Source organism: Labrus bergylta, chromosome 17 (assembly GCF_963930695.1).
Source record: "Labrus bergylta chromosome 17, fLabBer1.1, whole genome shotgun sequence".
Taxonomy (NCBI): Eukaryota; Metazoa; Chordata; class Actinopteri; order Labriformes; family Labridae; genus Labrus; species Labrus bergylta.
The window spans coordinates 9,521,652-9,541,227 of NC_089211.1; the positions used below are offsets into that span (position 1 = coordinate 9,521,652).

General features: G+C 38.0%; 1 protein-coding gene across 1 annotated transcript in view; it reads right to left on the bottom strand.

Moving 5' to 3' along the window:
* Positions 1-445: 445 nt before the first annotated feature.
* LOC109986311 (ephrin type-A receptor 5) overlaps positions 446-19,576 on the bottom strand; it is a 53,826-nt gene continuing 34,695 nt past the window's right edge. Inside the window, exons 10-19 of the mRNA XM_020636921.3 lie at positions 18,526-18,593; positions 17,487-17,612; positions 16,656-16,841; positions 16,159-16,220; positions 12,987-13,054; positions 12,752-12,893; positions 11,277-11,426; positions 7,422-7,615; positions 6,208-6,372; positions 446-5,717 (exon numbers count right to left, since the gene is read on the bottom strand). Coding sequence (XP_020492577.1) covers positions 5,606-5,717; positions 6,208-6,372; positions 7,422-7,615; positions 11,277-11,426; positions 12,752-12,893; positions 12,987-13,054; positions 16,159-16,220; positions 16,656-16,841; positions 17,487-17,612; positions 18,526-18,593 — 1,273 coding nt within the window. The 3' untranslated portion in view covers positions 446-5,605. The remainder of the gene's footprint in view (positions 5,718-6,207; positions 6,373-7,421; positions 7,616-11,276; positions 11,427-12,751; positions 12,894-12,986; positions 13,055-16,158; positions 16,221-16,655; positions 16,842-17,486; positions 17,613-18,525; positions 18,594-19,576) is intronic.

The window sequence follows — 19,576 nt, forward strand, 5'->3', positions numbered from 1 at the left end:
GTCTCTTAACTGGGACATATAAATAACAGTAACAGTTTTATCCAAATTGCACACAACTGAAGCCATAGAGTACTTCATGAACAGTTAGAAAATGTCCCATTCCTTACTGCAACTGTAAAAATTTGCAGAACTGACATCTGTGCCTTTCCATAATGTTAAGTCAATACATGCATGGCTTTGTCACTGGAGACAGCATTAAACAAAACAAAAAAGAATTGACATATAATGATAGGTATAAAGAATAATTGGCTGTAATCATATTTTGCTTGCCTCTGATGACAGGGAAAAATGACAAGCAAAGGGATCACCGAAAGCATCACAATTCATCATTTGAGGATTACGAATGCCTGAATCAATACTTGTAGATTACAATTGTGTAATATTATTAAAGAATGTGTTTTTTCATGCAGTTGAACTTGCTAAAGGTAAGTCACAAATCAGACAGTTGCTTTTTAAATGTTTTATTGTAAAAATATAGCATTTTATACACTACAAAAACATCAACACAAACATAATACACAATAGTCTCAAAGACGAACCAATAGCACAACAATTGCTAAGTATCTTTAATGTGCTTTCAAAGAATCACAAAACAGTAATTCAGTTCTTTTAGCTTTATGTGTGACTTAATGATAACATGATCATTGTCTTTGACTTGGGGAAGAACCTATGACTGCATAATCAAGACCGGCTGTGTCATGACCACATAAATATACCTATTTCCACTTCCTGAGAAGTTAAATACACGTTGTAAAGATGGCTGGCCATTGGTAATAAAAGTATTTTTCCCACTTTCAACTTTTCATCACACAACAACACTGGAGTCCTCAATACCATTTCACCAGATGCAAATATTTCAGCCCTCAACTAGTTAATGGAAAACTGTTTATTTCCCAAAAATGAGTTTGTCAATGGCAGAACATATTACAATGCTCACATGCCTTATTGGCTGTAGCCATGGAAAAGATGTCAGCTAGAGATGTCAAATTTGCTTAATATTATTACAAACATCTTGCAACCAATCCTGACAAGAATAGTCTTGTGCCTTTAACTCTTCCCTGGAACATATGATTCAATTGAAACTCATTCTGAATGACTTTAAGTGATGCTCAAACAGCTTATTATAAACAATAATTAGTTGTCCTGGCCCCATTACTGTTTCTGCTTCTTTTCTGATACTTTTAAAGACACTGACACTATGTTTTTCTATGTGTCTTAAACTCTTTAAGATGTTATTGCAATTCTTTATGGACATTATACCTCCACACATTTATTTTTGCCATCAACATCATGTATTGCTTGTGTACATTGGCTAAAATTCTTTCAAACCGCAAAAATGTTTGTATATTTCATGTGAAACAATATATTACCCACTTTGGAAGTCAATTTCACACAACAGAGTTGTTGTTTTTGATATAAAATCAATGAGTTTTGCATTTGAATTTGACACAAAATCAGTTGCTGCTATTGAAGGCATTCTAACACTCATTATCAAGTAAACACAAATCCATACTGTAAATGTAACAAAGCAGGCTACCTTTGCAACCTGATAAATGACAATTGCTTTGTAAGAGATGATCAGGAAAAATGGCCTCATTGCAAAAGTGTTACAATAATATGTCTTTCTATATTTTTAGGCTAACAACACCAAACCACAATGACAACAAATCAATGCCTCATAGTTTTCTACTTAGCAGTGGTAATGCTGAATGCAACAAACACTCAAAATTTGGGTCTTGACTTTGTTGACATCAAAGGCTAGTGCAATTGAATATTTATAAAATCATATCAAACGCTCACTGCCCTTAAGATCTTTTCAACCAGGTACTTACATTCTCGGGGTGTATCAATGTGCCGTACACAAGAAAACAGTGCTCTATATCACTGATGCTTAAGTTTTCCTTATATAGCTTTGCTTTTTTTAAATAAATATTACCAATGCCTTGTGCTTTCTTAATTATCCTCTGGGAAGCATTGGCAATATACTTACGTGATATAATCAGCATAAGGGTACATAGTAATTATAGTAAATCATTGAGAAAAATATTTTTCACAAAAAAAATCAGCCATCTATTGAAAGTTTTAGTCAGAAAGTGAAAAAAATCTCATAAAGTGCAAATTAAATTAGTTCCAACATACACATTGTCTGACATTCTTCTTATTGCCTGTAGATATTGTTGGCAAAAAAAGGAAATAAATAGAAAGATGGGGCAGAAATTGGGACAGAGCATTTTGGTGGGAGAGGGAATAATGGTGCTTTAAAGAAGAGAGGCACTTTAAAGGTCAGAATATTCACCAATTTTTCATGCCCTAAGTACTCTTATTTTTTTAGTAGAAATTCAAGTTGAAATGGGTGGTTGTAAAAAATCCAATTGACTAAAATTTTGGTAGGATAAAAACACTTTTGTCATCTCGTGTCTATGGTATTCATATGACTAAGGACATTTTAATTAAATCTTTCTTTCACAGTACATACCTGATACTATCAGAAATAATAGCTGCATCATGTCAATATAATATCAATAATGTATTCCCCAACTCACTTAAAGATCTGCTTGGGGATAGTTGACAAAGCATATTTGTATTACTTCCATAGATTTGTTTGCATTTTGAACACAAAACCTGTCTGAATTAAAAAGGACCCTGCTGCTTATAAAAGCAGGGAAACCACTAAAGTATCTAAATGGCCCCTGTGTTTCACAATTCAACTACAATACAGACTGAATTGTAGTCTTACATATGAGCTGGAGCAAGTCATGAATGTTGAAAGATAAACTTATGTTTATCTTGTAATCAAACTTTTCCTTTGTAGAACATCTTGCCTTTAAAACACATACCAATAAAGAATCACTGTTGGGATGATTCCCCACCTACATTTTGTCAAGAAACAGGTCAAAAGGTATGATCATTGTTGGCAAGTGTAAGAGCTTAAACGCCACAAGGAGGTTGGCTATCTAGCAACATTTAGGTTTTTACTTTGACTCCTCTTGAACACACATGAAGGTGTGCATGTTTGAAAAGTAGAATTATTTTCTGAAAAAGTGAAACACCCCTTAAAAACCTTACATTCTTCTTGTGTGCTTTTCTAGGATTTTCATAAAGTGAAGTGTCACCACCTCTTATAAAACTAGCTTTACAATCTCATTTGGTCTCCACCACAACACCAGCAGTACAGTTGTGTAAAACCAAAAAAAACGTGTTACCTTTCGTTGACATCAAGGGCTACAAATATACTGTCAGAACTCCTGAACACGATGGTGAAAAGGGTTCAAGTTTTAGCAATAAAGCACTGAGCAGCAATGCATAACATACCATCCCAAGGAGAAGTAAAGCAAGGGCTGACATCATTGTATACTTTTAAACCATACCAGAAGTTCATATAACAATCCCTGTGTACACTTCTCTGGCTATTTAGAGACAGCAAAGTATTCATTGCTGCCTCATTATGGGAGATAAAAATATTAGGTCTTGCAAAATTTTAAAAAAGACAATCACCAACAAAACAACATGAATATTTGATAATTCTGCATACATTTCGCAGCTTTCATATGTGGAGACAGTAATGCTGGTTGCATTCACCTGACAGGCGCCCTGGTCTAGGTAGCAAGAATGCCGATTTAGAAAATTTGTCATGATTTACTAATGTGTACTACTCTGAGAGACCTTAATCAATGCTGACCTGTCTGCACGATGGTAGACAGGAACAATGCTCCCTGCTTTAAATATATAATACAATATATACATGAAAGACATGTAGACAAAGCTTCTCAGTAGTCAAAGAGAGGATTATGATGGAACACAAACAGTTCACATCGTTCATATTTTTTATAAACAAGTTTTAATAAATAAATGATTATCAAGTTGACCAATATTGCCTTCTTTCTTTCAAGCAGTCCTTTAAGAGTGAGGCTTATGGTGGTGTGGCAGACATGGTGGAGAAAGACTGAACAAATTGCTGAGGGTTTTGTGTGGTACCTGAAGGTTGTTGGTTAAGTGAAGGCTCCATGAAAATCTGAGTGCACTCTTGAGTGAAGGCTGCATGGGATCGAAGAGATATTCCATTGGAATCCGAGCAAAGGTTTCTTTACAATACAAGCAAACAGACCCATCAGAATCTGGTTGACCATTTTCAGTTAAATTTATGTGGTAGTTCCATCATGACAGTGACAAATATTCCATCAGTTTTTACTTTAACTTTCCATGACTTTCTGATTGAGATTTCCAGCTGCATCCTTTAGGAAGTGCCTTTGAACATTATCTTAATTCCATTTGAGGATCAGTCTCTGAGCCTGCATGAGGGTTCATGAGAATCTGGATGAAGGATCAGTTCTGCTATAGTATCTGCTTGACTCTAAGTGACTGATTTCAAAATGTTAATTTTCTGGAAGAGCCTACATGAGATTTACCTGATATCTGAGACAAAGTTCCCTTTACACTTGTGCAAAGTATGAAGCAATTAAAATTTAAATCTGCATACCCCTACATACATTTAGAGCAAGGATAATGAAAAGTCAGATGAATCTTTTTAAGTTTCATTCAGATGCTAGTTGTAAGGACCAACATTTTAAAAGCCAAATGATATCCCGCTTGATGGCATATCAATAAAAATAGACAATTTTTTTGTTGCATCTATTGTTATGTGTAAGGCAATACATTCATGCAGAAGAAAAGTTATGGATAATACTGAAGTCTAGTCAAACTTTTCATCTGGAGGGCAACGAGACCTGGTAAATAACTTTTTTTTTTAATTTCAGCCTACTGAAAAATTGGTCTGGAAGATATTCATGAGCATACTGTATAGCAAAGCAGGAGGAAGAATCATTGCTGAGTTGCTGGATTACAACTTCAGTCTTGTTGCATGAAGTCCTGCCTGAGACAGAAACGCTCACTCCAGAGTACATCAGCATGGAAAAGCAAAAGCTGAAACTAATGAAGATTTTTTTCCTTTGTTCATTATTACATGTTAACCCTGCCTGTGAAGGGCACTCAATTCTCTGACTGGTCAATGGAAGTGTAATTTCAGACAAAACTCCAATAGAAAAGGTTGGTACTGTTCAGAGCCACTGGGTTCAGATCCCCTGAGACAAGCTGACTGAGTAAGGGTTGCAGCCTGCTGTATGAAAACTTCCATATTTGTGATACTGTCAAAAAAAGTGCCGTTTAGTCTCAAAGCCAGATCTGGGGTCTTTGTATCATGTTTGATCTGAGAGAATCCAAGCAGTGCAAGAAATATCACAATCTCCAAGAGTCACAGAAATTAAATAATTAAAATGAATCGTCTTCCCTTGGTTTTAGTTCAGTTTAGCTCTTCATCTTTTTCCTTTCATTATGCACCACTCAGCTTCAGTGAACAGTTTGGTTCAAGTGCTGCAATGTCAAAAATCCACTTTGACAACACAAGCAAACTCCATACAAAAGCACCACAAAATGTGCTTTCTCCAGATAAGATCCAAAAACACTGGGGTCTCCTTAACCATAGAAAGTGCTATGCTGCTCTAGGTCCAACAGCAAATCTCTGTTTTTTTCATCATACTAGGTCCAAAAATTGGGTGTATGTTTGTTTTTAAGTATGTGTCTTTGTGTGTAGGTTGCCTCTACATATGCATCAGATGTTTACAGTAGAGTTTATGTTGTTCATATGGACTCTCATCTCCTGAATGCTTGTGATAATTTTTTTCTGATGTCCAGCTAAATTGACTCCCACTCTTCGTAAATCCCTGAAAAACAGCAAACAATGTACTTATTTATTAGGATCCTTGTTTGATCTGCTAACACAAAGAAATATATGATGCAGGTAATAAACATTACTGTTTTTATACCTTCTTTTTGGAAACATTTGGAAAACTACTTTTTTTGTTCCAATATGTTGATACCATTATGTTGTAAATTCTTATCACAGGTAAGCAATCAAATTTAAAAAAAATCCTATAATGGTTTTTATATGTCAAATGAATGCTTTATGGAGGCCCTCAATTTTATAAAATATTGGAAGGCTTGTTATAACATTTTCACATACTTGAATAGATCCTGCATTCTCATGTCACTGAACATTGAATTGCTTCTCTTATTTGCCCGATATAATATAAAATGTGGATTACAGTAAGGTAAGGCCTGTTGATCCTAAGTAATTAAAATCCAAACAATTTGTAAGGGAAGGTTACACAGTAGGCAACTGGTTTATGTTTTTTGTGCAAGGAGCAGACTTACTCGGATGTCATCTGAGCCACTGTCTCCAGTGAAGAGTATCCACCTTCCATGAAGAGCTCAGTGTAACGACCCATCTTAATGGAGTCAAGCCACTCCCCAATGGTCTGGCTCCGAGTACTGCAGTTCCCTTCTACACTGGCATGCTCCACTAACAGGTTGGAAACCCTGGCACAATCAAGAGAGCACAGTAGAAGAAAGAGTGAGGCAAATCATGTCAAAACACAAGATCATCAAGATTATTTCAGAAACTCTCTTATTTTATTATGACAGATTATCACATTTAATGCTTTACTGTAATCAGCCACTTCTCATATTATTATAAAACATTTTAAGAAGTGGAATGTGTTGTGCAGTCAACCATATTTTAAAGAGCCCATATTATGCCCTTTTTTGGGGTTGGTATATTTAATCTATGTACCTACTTTTGTACGTTCACAATAGCTAAAGTTAGAAAAAAGTGTCTGTTTTCATGTACTGCTCCTCCTTGCTCCCTCTACGCTCTGAGTCCATCAGCTGCACTCTGTTGAGCCCACACTGTTAGACCCCACGTGGGCCAAGTCTGCTCTGATTGGTCTGCCGATCCGCTCTGTCGTTATTGGTCAGTTGCTTAGCACGCTTCTCGGAAATTTCAACATGAGCTGCAGGGCTTGCCACAACGAGCCAATGGGCTTAGATCAGTGATCTCACACTGACAATGACGTCGGACTGACACATTTTTATCGAGGAGGGCTAGAACCGAGCGTTACATGCAGCTAATGCTACAGCTAACAGGAAGAGGTAGGAGAAGCCGCGTTTCTGGATTATTATTTAGATCCCAGGGTGCACAGATCCAAGAGAATCATGGCGTCCAGGTGAAGTCTCCTTGCTCTGCGGCCATGGAGATGCAGGGAGTTTCTGTCCAGAGGTGTCTTGTTGGGTTTAGTACCCTCACGTCGCAAAGTGGTAATGACCGATGCCTCAACATGAGTGTGGCAGTGCAGAGCAGTGAGAGGGAGTTGGACAGCGCAGGAGGCTATGCAGCACATAAATGTGCTCTAGCTCCGTGCAATGCATTTACCACTCATCGAGTTCCTGCCCTATCTGCCAAATCAATCATCAAGGGGGCATCAGGTCGACCCGGCTGCTGCAGGTGGCGCACCATCTATTTGTATGGGCTTTCCTCGCCTTGTCGGTGAGACAACATAAATATATTGTTTTGTTATCTGAATTCATACCTGTGTGAGGAGTTGACAAGTTTTTTTAATGAGCTGGGGTTTCGAATGAGCTTGTCTAGTAGACTGACAATCTCATCAAACTTGGGCCGGTTGCTGCGTTCTCGCTGCCAACAGTCCATCATCAGGTGGTACAGAGCCTCAGGGCAGTCCATAGGACCTGGCAACCTGTAGCTCTCCTCTACCGCTTTAATTACCTAAGGAGAGGCAAGGACACAATACAGAATAGTTAAAAAGATCTGCTTACAACTTAGAAGTTGAGAAATGTAGTGATATGGAGGTCAAGGGTTAGAAAGTAATACCCAGTTAAACCCAGGGGTGAAGAAGATATGGGGTTACAAGCCAGATAATTAAAACCTCCCTGTAAGACTCAATCCTCCTTTAGAGAGAAAGATGAGCAAGAGCCCTGAGTATCATTTTAAGTAAGTGGAAATTAGTAAGAAAAGAGTTCCTAAAATGATCTAATATTACATAAAAACACATGCTTAACCCTTCACAAGACTTCCTAAAGTCCTTAAGTGACAGAAATAACTTCATCCATCATCCCATCAGGTGTGCAATTGTTATAAACTGACTCATCCTGAACATTAAACAATTTGATGAACATGATTATGAGTGTTTCCCACCCTATAACATGTCCATCTTTGGTCTTTTGAATAAGTAACTTGATCTTTCATGATCAGTTTCTTCAAGTGACTCCGGACAACATTTAACAATCTGCAGAGGGTGTACTTTGTGAGGAAGTCTCATAAAGTATACACACACTTTAAATAACATATCAGCAATACACATCCATGTTAATAAACCTAAATTTGTACCAGAGCTAAAATACATCAGTAGTTTCCTGAGGCAGGGAGGTACAAAAATAACATTTTCATTTTCAGGAGACCCTGCGGGACAGTCCACAAGACGGCATACAAAAATATACTAGTAGGACTGCTCCTGAAATTCTCCTGGCCGGGCTTTCACACTTGCCGAAAACTCCTCAAAAACTCCTGATATTTGCAGGAGCCCCATTGATATCCACACCTGCTGTTTGTCTGACCTCTAAGTCAGACCTCTGTTAAGTAAGCAATCAAGAAGGAATACTCTGTGTGGACAGCAACACATTGTAAAAGCATTGTTTGTTCATTTGAAACATTGCAAAACCCAGTAAATCAGTTCTCTTAGAAAAAGCTATGCAGAACTCACTGACAGATATGTTTGGGGTGGAAAATTGAGTAAAATGAATAATAAATAAACATGGCTCTCTCTGTTAGACCCTACTGAAGAAAGCAGGCTGAATTCCTTAGCCTAGTTCTGCCAGAGCAAGACACTGGAGGGAATTGATTTGTTGAGTTCATGACAGCCTTCACTTGTGTCAAATTCACACAAAGGACTAACGTGATAGCACTCCAGTACACATGAATGCGTGAAAGCTCACGTACACATGCACCAAAGCGTAAGATAGAAGCGCAGCATTAAATCATTGCTACGTGCTGAGAGGGAGAAGAAATTCACATACTGTAGCTGACTGGCAGGGAGGAAAGATCAGAGGAGGAAAATGAGAGGCCAAGGTGGGAGAAAAAAAAAAAAAGAGCAGGAGGTGAAGCGGCAAGCAAGAATACAGACAGATATTGCATTTTTGAGAGACAAAAGAGAGAAAGAGAAAAAGAAGAGAGAAGCAGAGAAGGGAAACAGAAGGAGAGAGAGCTTGGAGAAAGAGAGTGTGAGAGCCTGCACTTTCTGGCGTAGATCAGAGAAAATCCAGCATAACGCTTTCAATTAAACATCAAACGTCTCTTCTGCCTTCCCCTCATCCTCCTCTCCTCTCCTCCCTCGCTCTAGACTTCTCTGAGACAGGCAGCCTAATAACCAGAAGGAGGAGGGGAGGGGTCTGAAGCAGGGAATGAAGAGGTCACTGGAGGGCTGTGTGTGCATATGTTGCCTGTGTGTGTGTGTGGGTGGGAAATGAGTGCATGTGTGTGGTGTCTGAATCAAAATGCTACATTCTCACTCTCTGTCATGTCACAGGATTGCTGTACATTTGGGTACTTGCTGAGCAGAGCTTACTTGTCACAGCTAGAATATCATTGAACAGTTACGCATTTGCAAGCGTCGCAGTTTTAGGGGCGGCTGTTTAAGGGGCCGCTGTTGCTTAGTTGGTAGAGTCGGTCGTCTCTCAACCGGAGTTGGATGGTTCAATCCCCAGCTCTATCCCCGCTCTGTGTCCTTGGGCAAGAAACGTAAACCCCCGAATTGCTCCCGCTGCTTCGTCGGTGGCTTGTGCATGGGATTAGTTACTTCAGGTGGACACCAGTAGTCAGAAGACTAGAAAAGCACTATACAAGCTCAAGTCCATTTACCATTTAGCACATGGAAAATATTTGAAATAGTAATACGATTCTTACAATAATCAGAAGTTTAGAAGGGATGACTATTTAGAGATAAGTCCTTTGAGTTGTGGAAAAACTAGAACAGTGCTTCAGAAGTGCGTCAAGTAAATGTACAGCCTGTTTGCTTGCCATATTGTTCTACGAAGCACTTCATCTCCATTTGCATTCACCTTTTGCTTCCACACACCTTTCGCTATTTGACATAATATCTCTGTGTGTGTGTTTCCATTAGAGCTATTCATTGCCATTGTCTGCACTTTGCAGTAACAGATTAATTTCAATGGAATCAGTCACAGCCTTCCCAATTTCTATCCACATTTAAAACTCCCAAGCAACAATGCAGTAAGCCTTCTTCTAACAATTGCTACACTAATGGAAATGAATACTGAATGGCAGACCAAAAGAACCCGCTAAATTCAAGGTGCAAATGTAAAAAATATGCAATTTTATTCAGGACGCTTGACCTTTTGAGTTGAAATAAGTTATGGATTAAGAAAGTGAGAAAGGTAGAACAATGGGCAATGGCCTGTGAATCTAAGAGCTGTTGAACCTCTTTAATTATGCATGCAAGGGCTAGAGAACGAGCAGGGAGACAGGGAGGCATGATTGGTTCATTAAAATTGGTACCTTGTGGCAGACATTGGTCTAAGTTTTTACAGCCTTACAACTACAGAAGACTGATTTTCTTTATTCCTTTTTCAGAGCACATGAATTATTAATTTCTGTCAGGTCTTAAAAAGTATATCTGGAGAAAATGACCAACCCTGCCTTTAACTGTTACTGCCAATACTACACATACTTTATAACCATTATAACTGACACTGTAGCTATACAATCTATCTTCTTCTTCCTCATTGTTGTTGTTGTTGTTGTTGCTCTGTTTGTCTCTTTCCTTCTCCTTCTTTCTGCATCTCCCTCTATCCCACTTTCCAAGCCCAACACAGTTTTGGCAGATCGCTCTTCAACGTGAGTCTGGTTTTGCTCAAGTTGTCTGCCTGTTAAAAGTTTTTTTTCTTGCCACTGTAACTTTGTTCAATGTTGCTTAGTGCTGTGCTCATTGAGCTTAATGTTTGGTCTTTGTTGATAATATAACCACAGGTAAGGTATTTAATATAATAACATAATACTGTATAATATAACAAAGAGAAGGGTATTTTACCTACTCTTTTGTAAAGTATTTTGAGATATTTGGTATTAATTGGCACTTTACAAATAAAGATTGTTGATTGATGAACTGAGCAAACTCAATCTGCTGCTAAAGATCATATGACTGAAAGCTCCTCAACACAGCTACTAAACAACTAAACTACTGGACATGTGAGTCATATGCCAAACAATTTCATTGCCCTTGTTCAATCCTGCTTTCTTTCCATGCACCACCCAAAGGTTAAAAATATAAATGTTAAACTTGACAAATTAAACCAACATAGCATGCAGTGAATGCACACAAACAGTTTTTATAAAAATGCAGCCTCAAACTTACGTCTTGATTGGACATCTCCCAGTATGGCCTCTCTCCGTATGACATCACCTCCCACATGACAATACCATAACTCCACACATCGCTCGCTGAGGTGAACTTCCTGTATGCAATCGCCTCTGGAGCTGTCCAGCGAATAGGAATCTTCCCGCCCTGGGACAACATGGGAGGAAATTGTCCATATCATGCAAAGTGCTTGGTGTATTTAAATTAATGTTGGCTATATGTAATCTTTAGCTTTTAATTTTTTTGTTGATGGGAATAACCCAAATATGTTGAAATTGACAACAACTGAGTGCTACTCTTTTACAAATGTGTATCAGCAGGGCTGCAGTCTTTCAAAAGTTTTTACTTTTTGTCTTTTTTTTTTTCTTTTTTTTACACAAGGTAAGCAATCAAGAACAGGACTTCATTTTTTCCATTACATTTTGGCCTTTTATGTTTTTATTCAGAGGATAGGACAGTGCATAGAGAAGAAAACTCTGAAGAGATAGGGGGGATTATATGTGGAAAAGTGCCGAGGGTCTGATTTGAACCCTGGCCACCCACCTTTATGAAATATAAATGCTAGACTATCTGGTATGGCACCCCAGAACAGATCTTAATTGAGACATTTCTGCTCCATGTGGTCCGACCAACCCACAGTTACACAAAATAAAAACCAATCCAGGAACTCATTAATGAAACCAAGCTTCACTTTCCTTTCCAAATTTCCTGAACAAACTGTTGGGGGCCAGAGATTTCGCTGAGTTTCACAGGAAAACGAGGTTTCAGCTGATGAGTGGTGAAATTAGCTTGATGCAGAATTGATGAAATTAGCAGCAGGATATCGCTGGGTCTGATTATTTCAAGGGGGTGAATTATTTTATCCTCACTACTCTGTAAAGCTGTAAGGTAAAGATAGCAGAGAAAACGATTGGGGGGGGGAGGGTCTTAAAATGAAAGGTGATTGGAAGTATATTTGACATTAGGCAGCAAAACCCACTGCTAATTGAGCGTTGTAGACACTGAGCAGAGCACTAATTGGTCATCCTCCTGCAGAAAGCAGCTCCTTTCTGGCTGACAAGTTGCCGCTCAGCCTGGGACTCATTGCACAATTAAAAACCTGCTGCTGCCGTCCTTGAGTGTTTGTGAGTGCAAGGATGTATGTGTGTATTGGATTTCACCAAGACTCTTGTGTTACACTTCACCACTTAATCCAAAGTCTGATATGCTAAAACTCTCTGCATGAGCACACAGAAGTACACACAGGATTAAACAGAAATGTGCTACACATGCTGTTGTGGACAGTTTCAGATTTAATATTTCTGTAGTTAAGCATATCAGTGAAAACTTCTCTGGCTAAAGCCCTTAATGTCCATCATTGGCTTCTTATTCTTATTTCTATGTGACTGTTAGTTGTCAAGCAAACCGTTTTAATTGTGACAAAACTTTAAGGCTCAGAGCCCAATTCTTCACACACAAACATGCATTCTTACCCGTGTGGTGTATGCAGCCTCCGGGTCATCTTCAAGGACTCGAGACAGGCCAAAATCAGATACTTTACACACAAGGTTACTGTTGACCAGGATGTTACGAGCTGCAAGATCACGGTGCACATAGCCCATATCGGACAGGTATCTACAAGGATCATAAAAAAAGGAGGGGATTATACATAAACGTTGTTCCCGTTATGTGTTCAGTGAATACATTGTGTGTTACTTGTTTGTGTACCTCATGCCAGAAGCGATGCCACGCAGCATACCAACCAGCTGAATGACAGTAAACTGAGCATCGTTTTTCTGGAAAAGAAAAAAACACTTTGTTAACTTGGTTCCAGTATCTTTAATTAAACCACTGTACACATCGCATGTGAATAATTAACAGATAACATTAAGAGTGAAACAAAATATAAAACAAAACACACCCAAATTCACTTTCAGTTATTGAGCATATCCAATGCAATACTTCTCAACAGTGCCTAATGCATTTTCGTAATTCTGTATTCTACATCTTCTTGTTCTCTAATGATAACAGAGCAACCATATATTCTGACATCAGAAATATACTGTAAACATTTGAAATTGATTTAACTATAAAATCCATAATTATAATACAAAGCTAACACAACTTGGAGGTCAACATGGTGGTATGCACTCGTAAAGGAATGCGTAAGTTCTCAGAGAGGATTACTAACTCCTTTGGAATTTGTTTGGTTATGAAGTGTCAGATCTCGAGGAAACCGCTATTAGCTCTATAAAATCTAGTAGCTAGGAAGCAGCAGTATGACTTATTGCAGCCAAGTGGGATAAAAAACCTGCACCGCGAGTTGTACATAAAGTCAAAGTGAAAATAATTTAGGGCAGTAGAGTTACTCTCATTTGCTCATCTCATGCCTGGAAATATACAGATGAAATAGTATATGTCTAATAATCAAATTACCTTCTTGTAATGGCAATGATGTTAGCACTCCAATAATTCTTCTCCATGTTTGGTATCGACTGACCATCTTTGTACCTCAGATCATTTATATGTGTTCTATAGGCTTACCAAAACCAACATTAAGGATTTCTGTAATAAAAGCATGTTCATTGCAAAAACACTTTCGGTAGATCATTTCTTCTGTCCAATTTAAAATGATTGGTAGTTACTGGAGTTTGCAGTCTACCTGACTACCTTAGTCGATAGAAGTAGTATAAGAAGAAGAAGTAGTAGAAGTAGAAGAAGAAGAAGAATGTCTGACTCATCAGGAGGTAACTTCTCGAAGAGCTGGCCGACTCAGGAGACTAGATCACTGATTTGGCCGTTCAGCAGTGGAGTGCAGCACCCTGTTAAGTCTTTTTATCCAACAACTCCTCGTCAAAACCAAGCACATGCAATTCCATTCAATTCCTGACTATACGTTCTGAGTAAAGTAGCCTCAAGTAAACCCAGTGATCAGGTATGAACCTAGAAAACTACAAACTCACTCCTCTTAACTACAGATCTCCTTTTTCATTTTCAAAGTTGTAGCAATTTCTTAAGATCAAACCAAGAATGAATAAAATATCCCAGGAATCTTCAGTTCCTTTTTGATTCTGGTCACATCACTGACCGAAAACCCCATCTCTTCCAAGTATGTTTATATTTTTACCAGTTGGTCATAGTTTACTAATCATAATTATAACTTGATAATAGTTTATGCTACATACCTTTGTAAGTGGTCCGTTATTGACCAGCACCAAATTGTGATTAGTGTATGAGCAGAAAACAAAACAAGGAACAATTTTCCTTGAGCTTATTACTACTAAGGGTTGTATGCCTTCATACGTAACTGATGAAAACAGAACATTTGAGAAAGTCTCATCCTCAATCATGGAAACCCTGTTCATTTCTTCAGATAACAGCTCTCACTTTTAGTTCAAGCCTTTCGATCCAAAAAACAAACCATCCTTCCACAGCAGAACATTCCACTTACATGTGAAACGAGATGTTGAGTCAAAGATGTGAGGTATGAGTCCTATGGTGCAATGCCCATAACTGTGACACTAAATCCAAACCTCAGTTTAGCCCCTGCTCCTCTCATGTCTGTGTCATTTATACCGACCTCAGTACACCAGTCATCCATGTAATTACTTCACAGGGGTTTTTTTTTTTCTCTGCTCCGCCTGCTGGTCCCTCAGCTCCTCTGCCTCCCCTTTGCCATCCAGGATTACTCCCGAGGCACACAGACCAGTCATGTCAGCAGTTTCCAGTGACCATAAAGAAAATCTCCAATGACCTTCCTCTGTCTTTTGTCTCACAACGACAATTTTATTCCACACTGTCTGAGTGACGATATCTTGTTAAGGTGAAGGTCCTGCATTACCCTTAAGACCTATCCTTCCAAACACTACCTTGCTATCGCCATTTCCCAAATATTTCTGTAATTGCCTTTCTGAAATATGCCCTTACAATTTCACAATTGTTTGACCTTATTTTTTCCTCATCCGTCCATTTACCATCTGCTGCAGAAATGTACCCATTTTTTCATGCAGGATTTAGCCTTGTCTGCCAACTGAACATCTTGCTATTGTAACCAGTGAACAGACTGAAGTGCTCTGGAGAGGGATCACTTCATTTAGGGATTTGACAGCCAGTCCCTCCATTACATTTCACCTTCTCCATTCAGGATACTACACATTTTATGGAAAGTGCAGACATTATTCCAGCTGAGTGTTTATGTTTATTCAGATTTTCCAGCAAAGCGAAACATTTCACAATTGTAAGACTAAATTTAAAACGTGTATAAGGTATACACACTCAGGGCTGAACTCCTTAGATATAAAAATAGCCACAATAAAAAAGATTCAATGATCAAATGTGGTCAGGAATAATACTATTCTCAATACACAATGAAGTAAATTTGCTTTCAGTTTTTATTTGTATAGCACCAACTCCCATTGAAATATGTTGTTTAACACCTGCCTAAATGATGACCCACATTTTCACAACTATCACATATTCTTTCCTTATTACCTTATGCTTGAATGTGTAGAATGATGGCATTGAATTTGATTGATAATAGCTTTGGCAGACTTGTTCTTTTTTCGTCCAGGCCAATACTCTTTGCCTCCAGTGATGTGTTTTCCTTTCCAGAAGATAAAATGCTTTTCCATCTCTGATATAATAATCATCTCAATTATAATGTCAGCAAGTAATGGTTCTCCAACTCTACCCATTTGCCATTTACTTTAGTACAGTACAACACAAGTCCACAACTGAGCTTTTTACTATGCATTATTTTACTCTCCCTCATCATTATCCACCTCCCATTTCCTATAATTATCATCTAACTATTTATCAAAGTGTTTCTGCCCTTCACTAATACAGTCCTTTTCTTCATTACCTTCTGAGTTTCCACGACCCTATTCTTTTGAATTCTTACCTTGAGGAAAGTGTCCAGTGATCCGTTCTCCATGTATTCAGTGATGATCATGACTGGCTTGCCTGAAACCAAATATCCACAATAAACTCGAGAAATACAGAAGAATACATAGAAAATACATAAATAACAATAATAATTTGAGAGAAAGAAAAGATGAGCCATAGGTCTGTTGCTAAATAGATATAATTTTTTCCTGTACTGAACCACCAATGATATCGGTAATACTTTTGAGTTTAAAAGAGTAAAAACCACAGTACTTTATAAATCATAGCTGAAGCTGTCGAGAAGAAATTTGTGTAATGGATGCTAAAAAACCCTGACAATGAACAGCTTGCAGACTAAAGAATTTAGAAGAGTCTGACAAGTAAACCAGAACCTGACATGTGCAGCTTGAAATGTCTACATAGTAGAAGGCATTATGATGAGTCCTAGTAATCTGCATTATGACATATAGTACATCCAAGAGGGTGTCCTTCTAAAATCTGCTGATAACTTACTCTTGGTGACCACACCCTCCAGACGGATGATGTTTGGATGGTTAAACTGGCCCATGATTGATGCCTCCCACAGGAAGTCACGTCTCTGCTGTTCAGTGTATCCTGCTTTCAAGGTCTTAATGGCAACCTGCATCTCTCTTTTCCCAGGCAGCCTCAGAGGTCCACTGCATACCTCGCCAAACTCCCCTAAAGAAAAACACAGTGTGTGACTGTGGCCCCCGAATTCAACCCATATTGAGCTGCAAAAGTTTAGTCAAACGGTGAAACCAACTTTTCAAAGTAACCTGAATCTAAAAGTTAAAAGTTCACATTAAAAGGTGGTAGTGTTGTAAGGATTATTGAAAAAAACATCACATTTTGAAGATAATAAACCCAAATGACTTCGGAATGCTAAAATAAAGCTGGACCAAGTTTAAAAGAAACAAATTATTCATTAATATTTAATAAATCTACCAATTTAAATCCTGCATGTGTTGTTCAAAATCAATAACTAACTTGTCCTGTCTACCTGCAAGCATCACTTAACACATCAGTGCTCCTAATGTTTATATACACTAGACTGACCCCAAACTACTTTATATGTACAAGGGCTGATTTCACTCATGCAAATCAACATGTTTGAGCCATTGGAACTGTCATTTTCAAGCACAATGTTTGGTTTGTTTGACTGTGTCTAAATGTGTGTTTATTCAATGGAAAGCATTTAAAGAGGAGACTACTGTAGAGGTAATGAGAAAATGATGTAATTCTATATAACTTGAAGAAGTAAGTCCAGGCGAGTGTTTAGATGATATGTTTAGAGTGTTATAATGCAGCATCACAGAAACCCACCAGCTCCGATGATCCTTTCTATAGAGATGAATGAAACATCAATCTCCTGTGCAAATTCATGGACCGCCTGGTTGGGATCTTCATAGGTGAGGGGGTCAATGTAGGTACGCACTCCTGGAAACTTAACTGCAGACACATGCATAGAATTATCACCATCATTATATATCACTATTACTTACATCAATTCAGGGGGCACAACATGGATGGTCCAACTCTGAACACCTGAATAATGACTTTGCTACAGATAAAGGTATCTTTTAATCACTATTGCCAGCATTAGAATGATTATTTAGTTCATTAACAATAGTAGAATTAAACATTTAAGATAACATTTATAATACATTTTTTCAAAATATTTACATTCTGGCTAAAATCTGCTTTCATGCAAACAATTTTGCATTGATAAAATTAGAAAAATTAAATGAAAACACCTTCTTACGCTTTTTATTGTTATTCCTGACTTACTGTATTGTTTCTGAGATTTAGTACATGCTCAGAACTACTGAATCCTAACACGCCACATACTTAATAACAGAATACAATACATCTAACATGCAAATACAATTCACATCCTTCAATGTTCCCCAAAACAAAACATTCTTAAAGTCATTTTTCTGTGGGCATGACTAGTCGTTAACATATTTTCTTTCACAGTATGTATCAATATGACATTAAACCACACATACTGGCACTTGTTAGTGTTGAATGACCCATCACAGCCAGCTCTGATGGCAACAGATGGTTAGCAGGATACCATGCCAAAAATGTGGTGGTGAATATTAAGCTGTTATTGCCTACAAATCATCATAGCTTGTGTGCCTTCTGCCAACATGACTGCAAAGGAGAAGGCCTGTGGAAGTGCCAGTCAACTGTACTGGTAACACACACACGTGTGTCTGCTTAGAAGGAAGTACAAACTCATGAACAAGACCGCTGTCCGAACCCTGTAGTGTGCACATAGAGTAAACTTTAGATGAACTTTCCCTCACACACACATACACATACACAGACAGCATGAGTTTGGGTTTTCTTAACATACTGTGACCGTTGTGGAAATGCATCTTCTCCTCTTCAGGATCTTGCTTTGCTTTGCTGTAGCCACAACGTCTGCAAGGGAGAGGACACAAACACATCAGAGCAAATGTCTTGCCTCTGTATTATCATTTACAAGCTTTTTCTAAAATTTGAGGTTATTGAGGAAACAAGCATCGAAAAAAAAAAAACATTTCAAGATTTTGCTGCGGAATAGTTTTACTTTGTTCATTCACAATACCATTATTTATCAATGCATGGAGGTATTTTGTTAACATACATCTCCAGTTTCTAGTATAAGGAATTAAAAAATATTGTATGCCTTTATGATTAAATCTACTGTGTATCTAAAGTGATATTTACACAAACAAATAGATTTCACAGTAAAGATAGAACAAAATGGCCCGTACACAAAAACACAAATGCTGGCCAATAGAGGGCAAGACTACAAATGTATGAAATTAAAAAAATGTTCAAGTTTTTTTTCAACTGAAAGATAGATAATTTAGGTCGAGTTAACAAAAGTACATAAAGGATACATTTTTAACCCCTGGCTATATTCATCCATAACAGATCTTTTTCTGTCATGCAGATGTGAGAAAGTGTGTCCATGTACCCCCCGATATATAGGCCAAAGCCCTGTCGTGATTGTTTGTTGCATGCATGTGCGTCTGTGCGTACTGTATGCTCAAAGCTTTAGTAGTCAATATTTTGACAAGCAGTATCAGAGATAACCACAGATAACCCAGATTAAACAGGAGGTTTGCTTTTCAACTGGATCCTATGTGCAAACACACAAAAACAAATGATGCTCTTAGGACACACAGACTCATGCAAATGTTTATACCTCTGGGGTAAATGCTATTCACTTGACTACATTTGTAAGACACAAAGTCAACAAAATAAGGGTTTAGAGTTTTTCTAACGTATTGTTCTTGAAAACAATGCATGGGCCATCTACAGGGGTGGGTCCACTTCTTTCCCATCATGACTCTCTGTAGGATAACCAAGCTTGGCTTGAGGGGTTTGGCATGGGCAGCTGGATAGTCTGGGTAGGA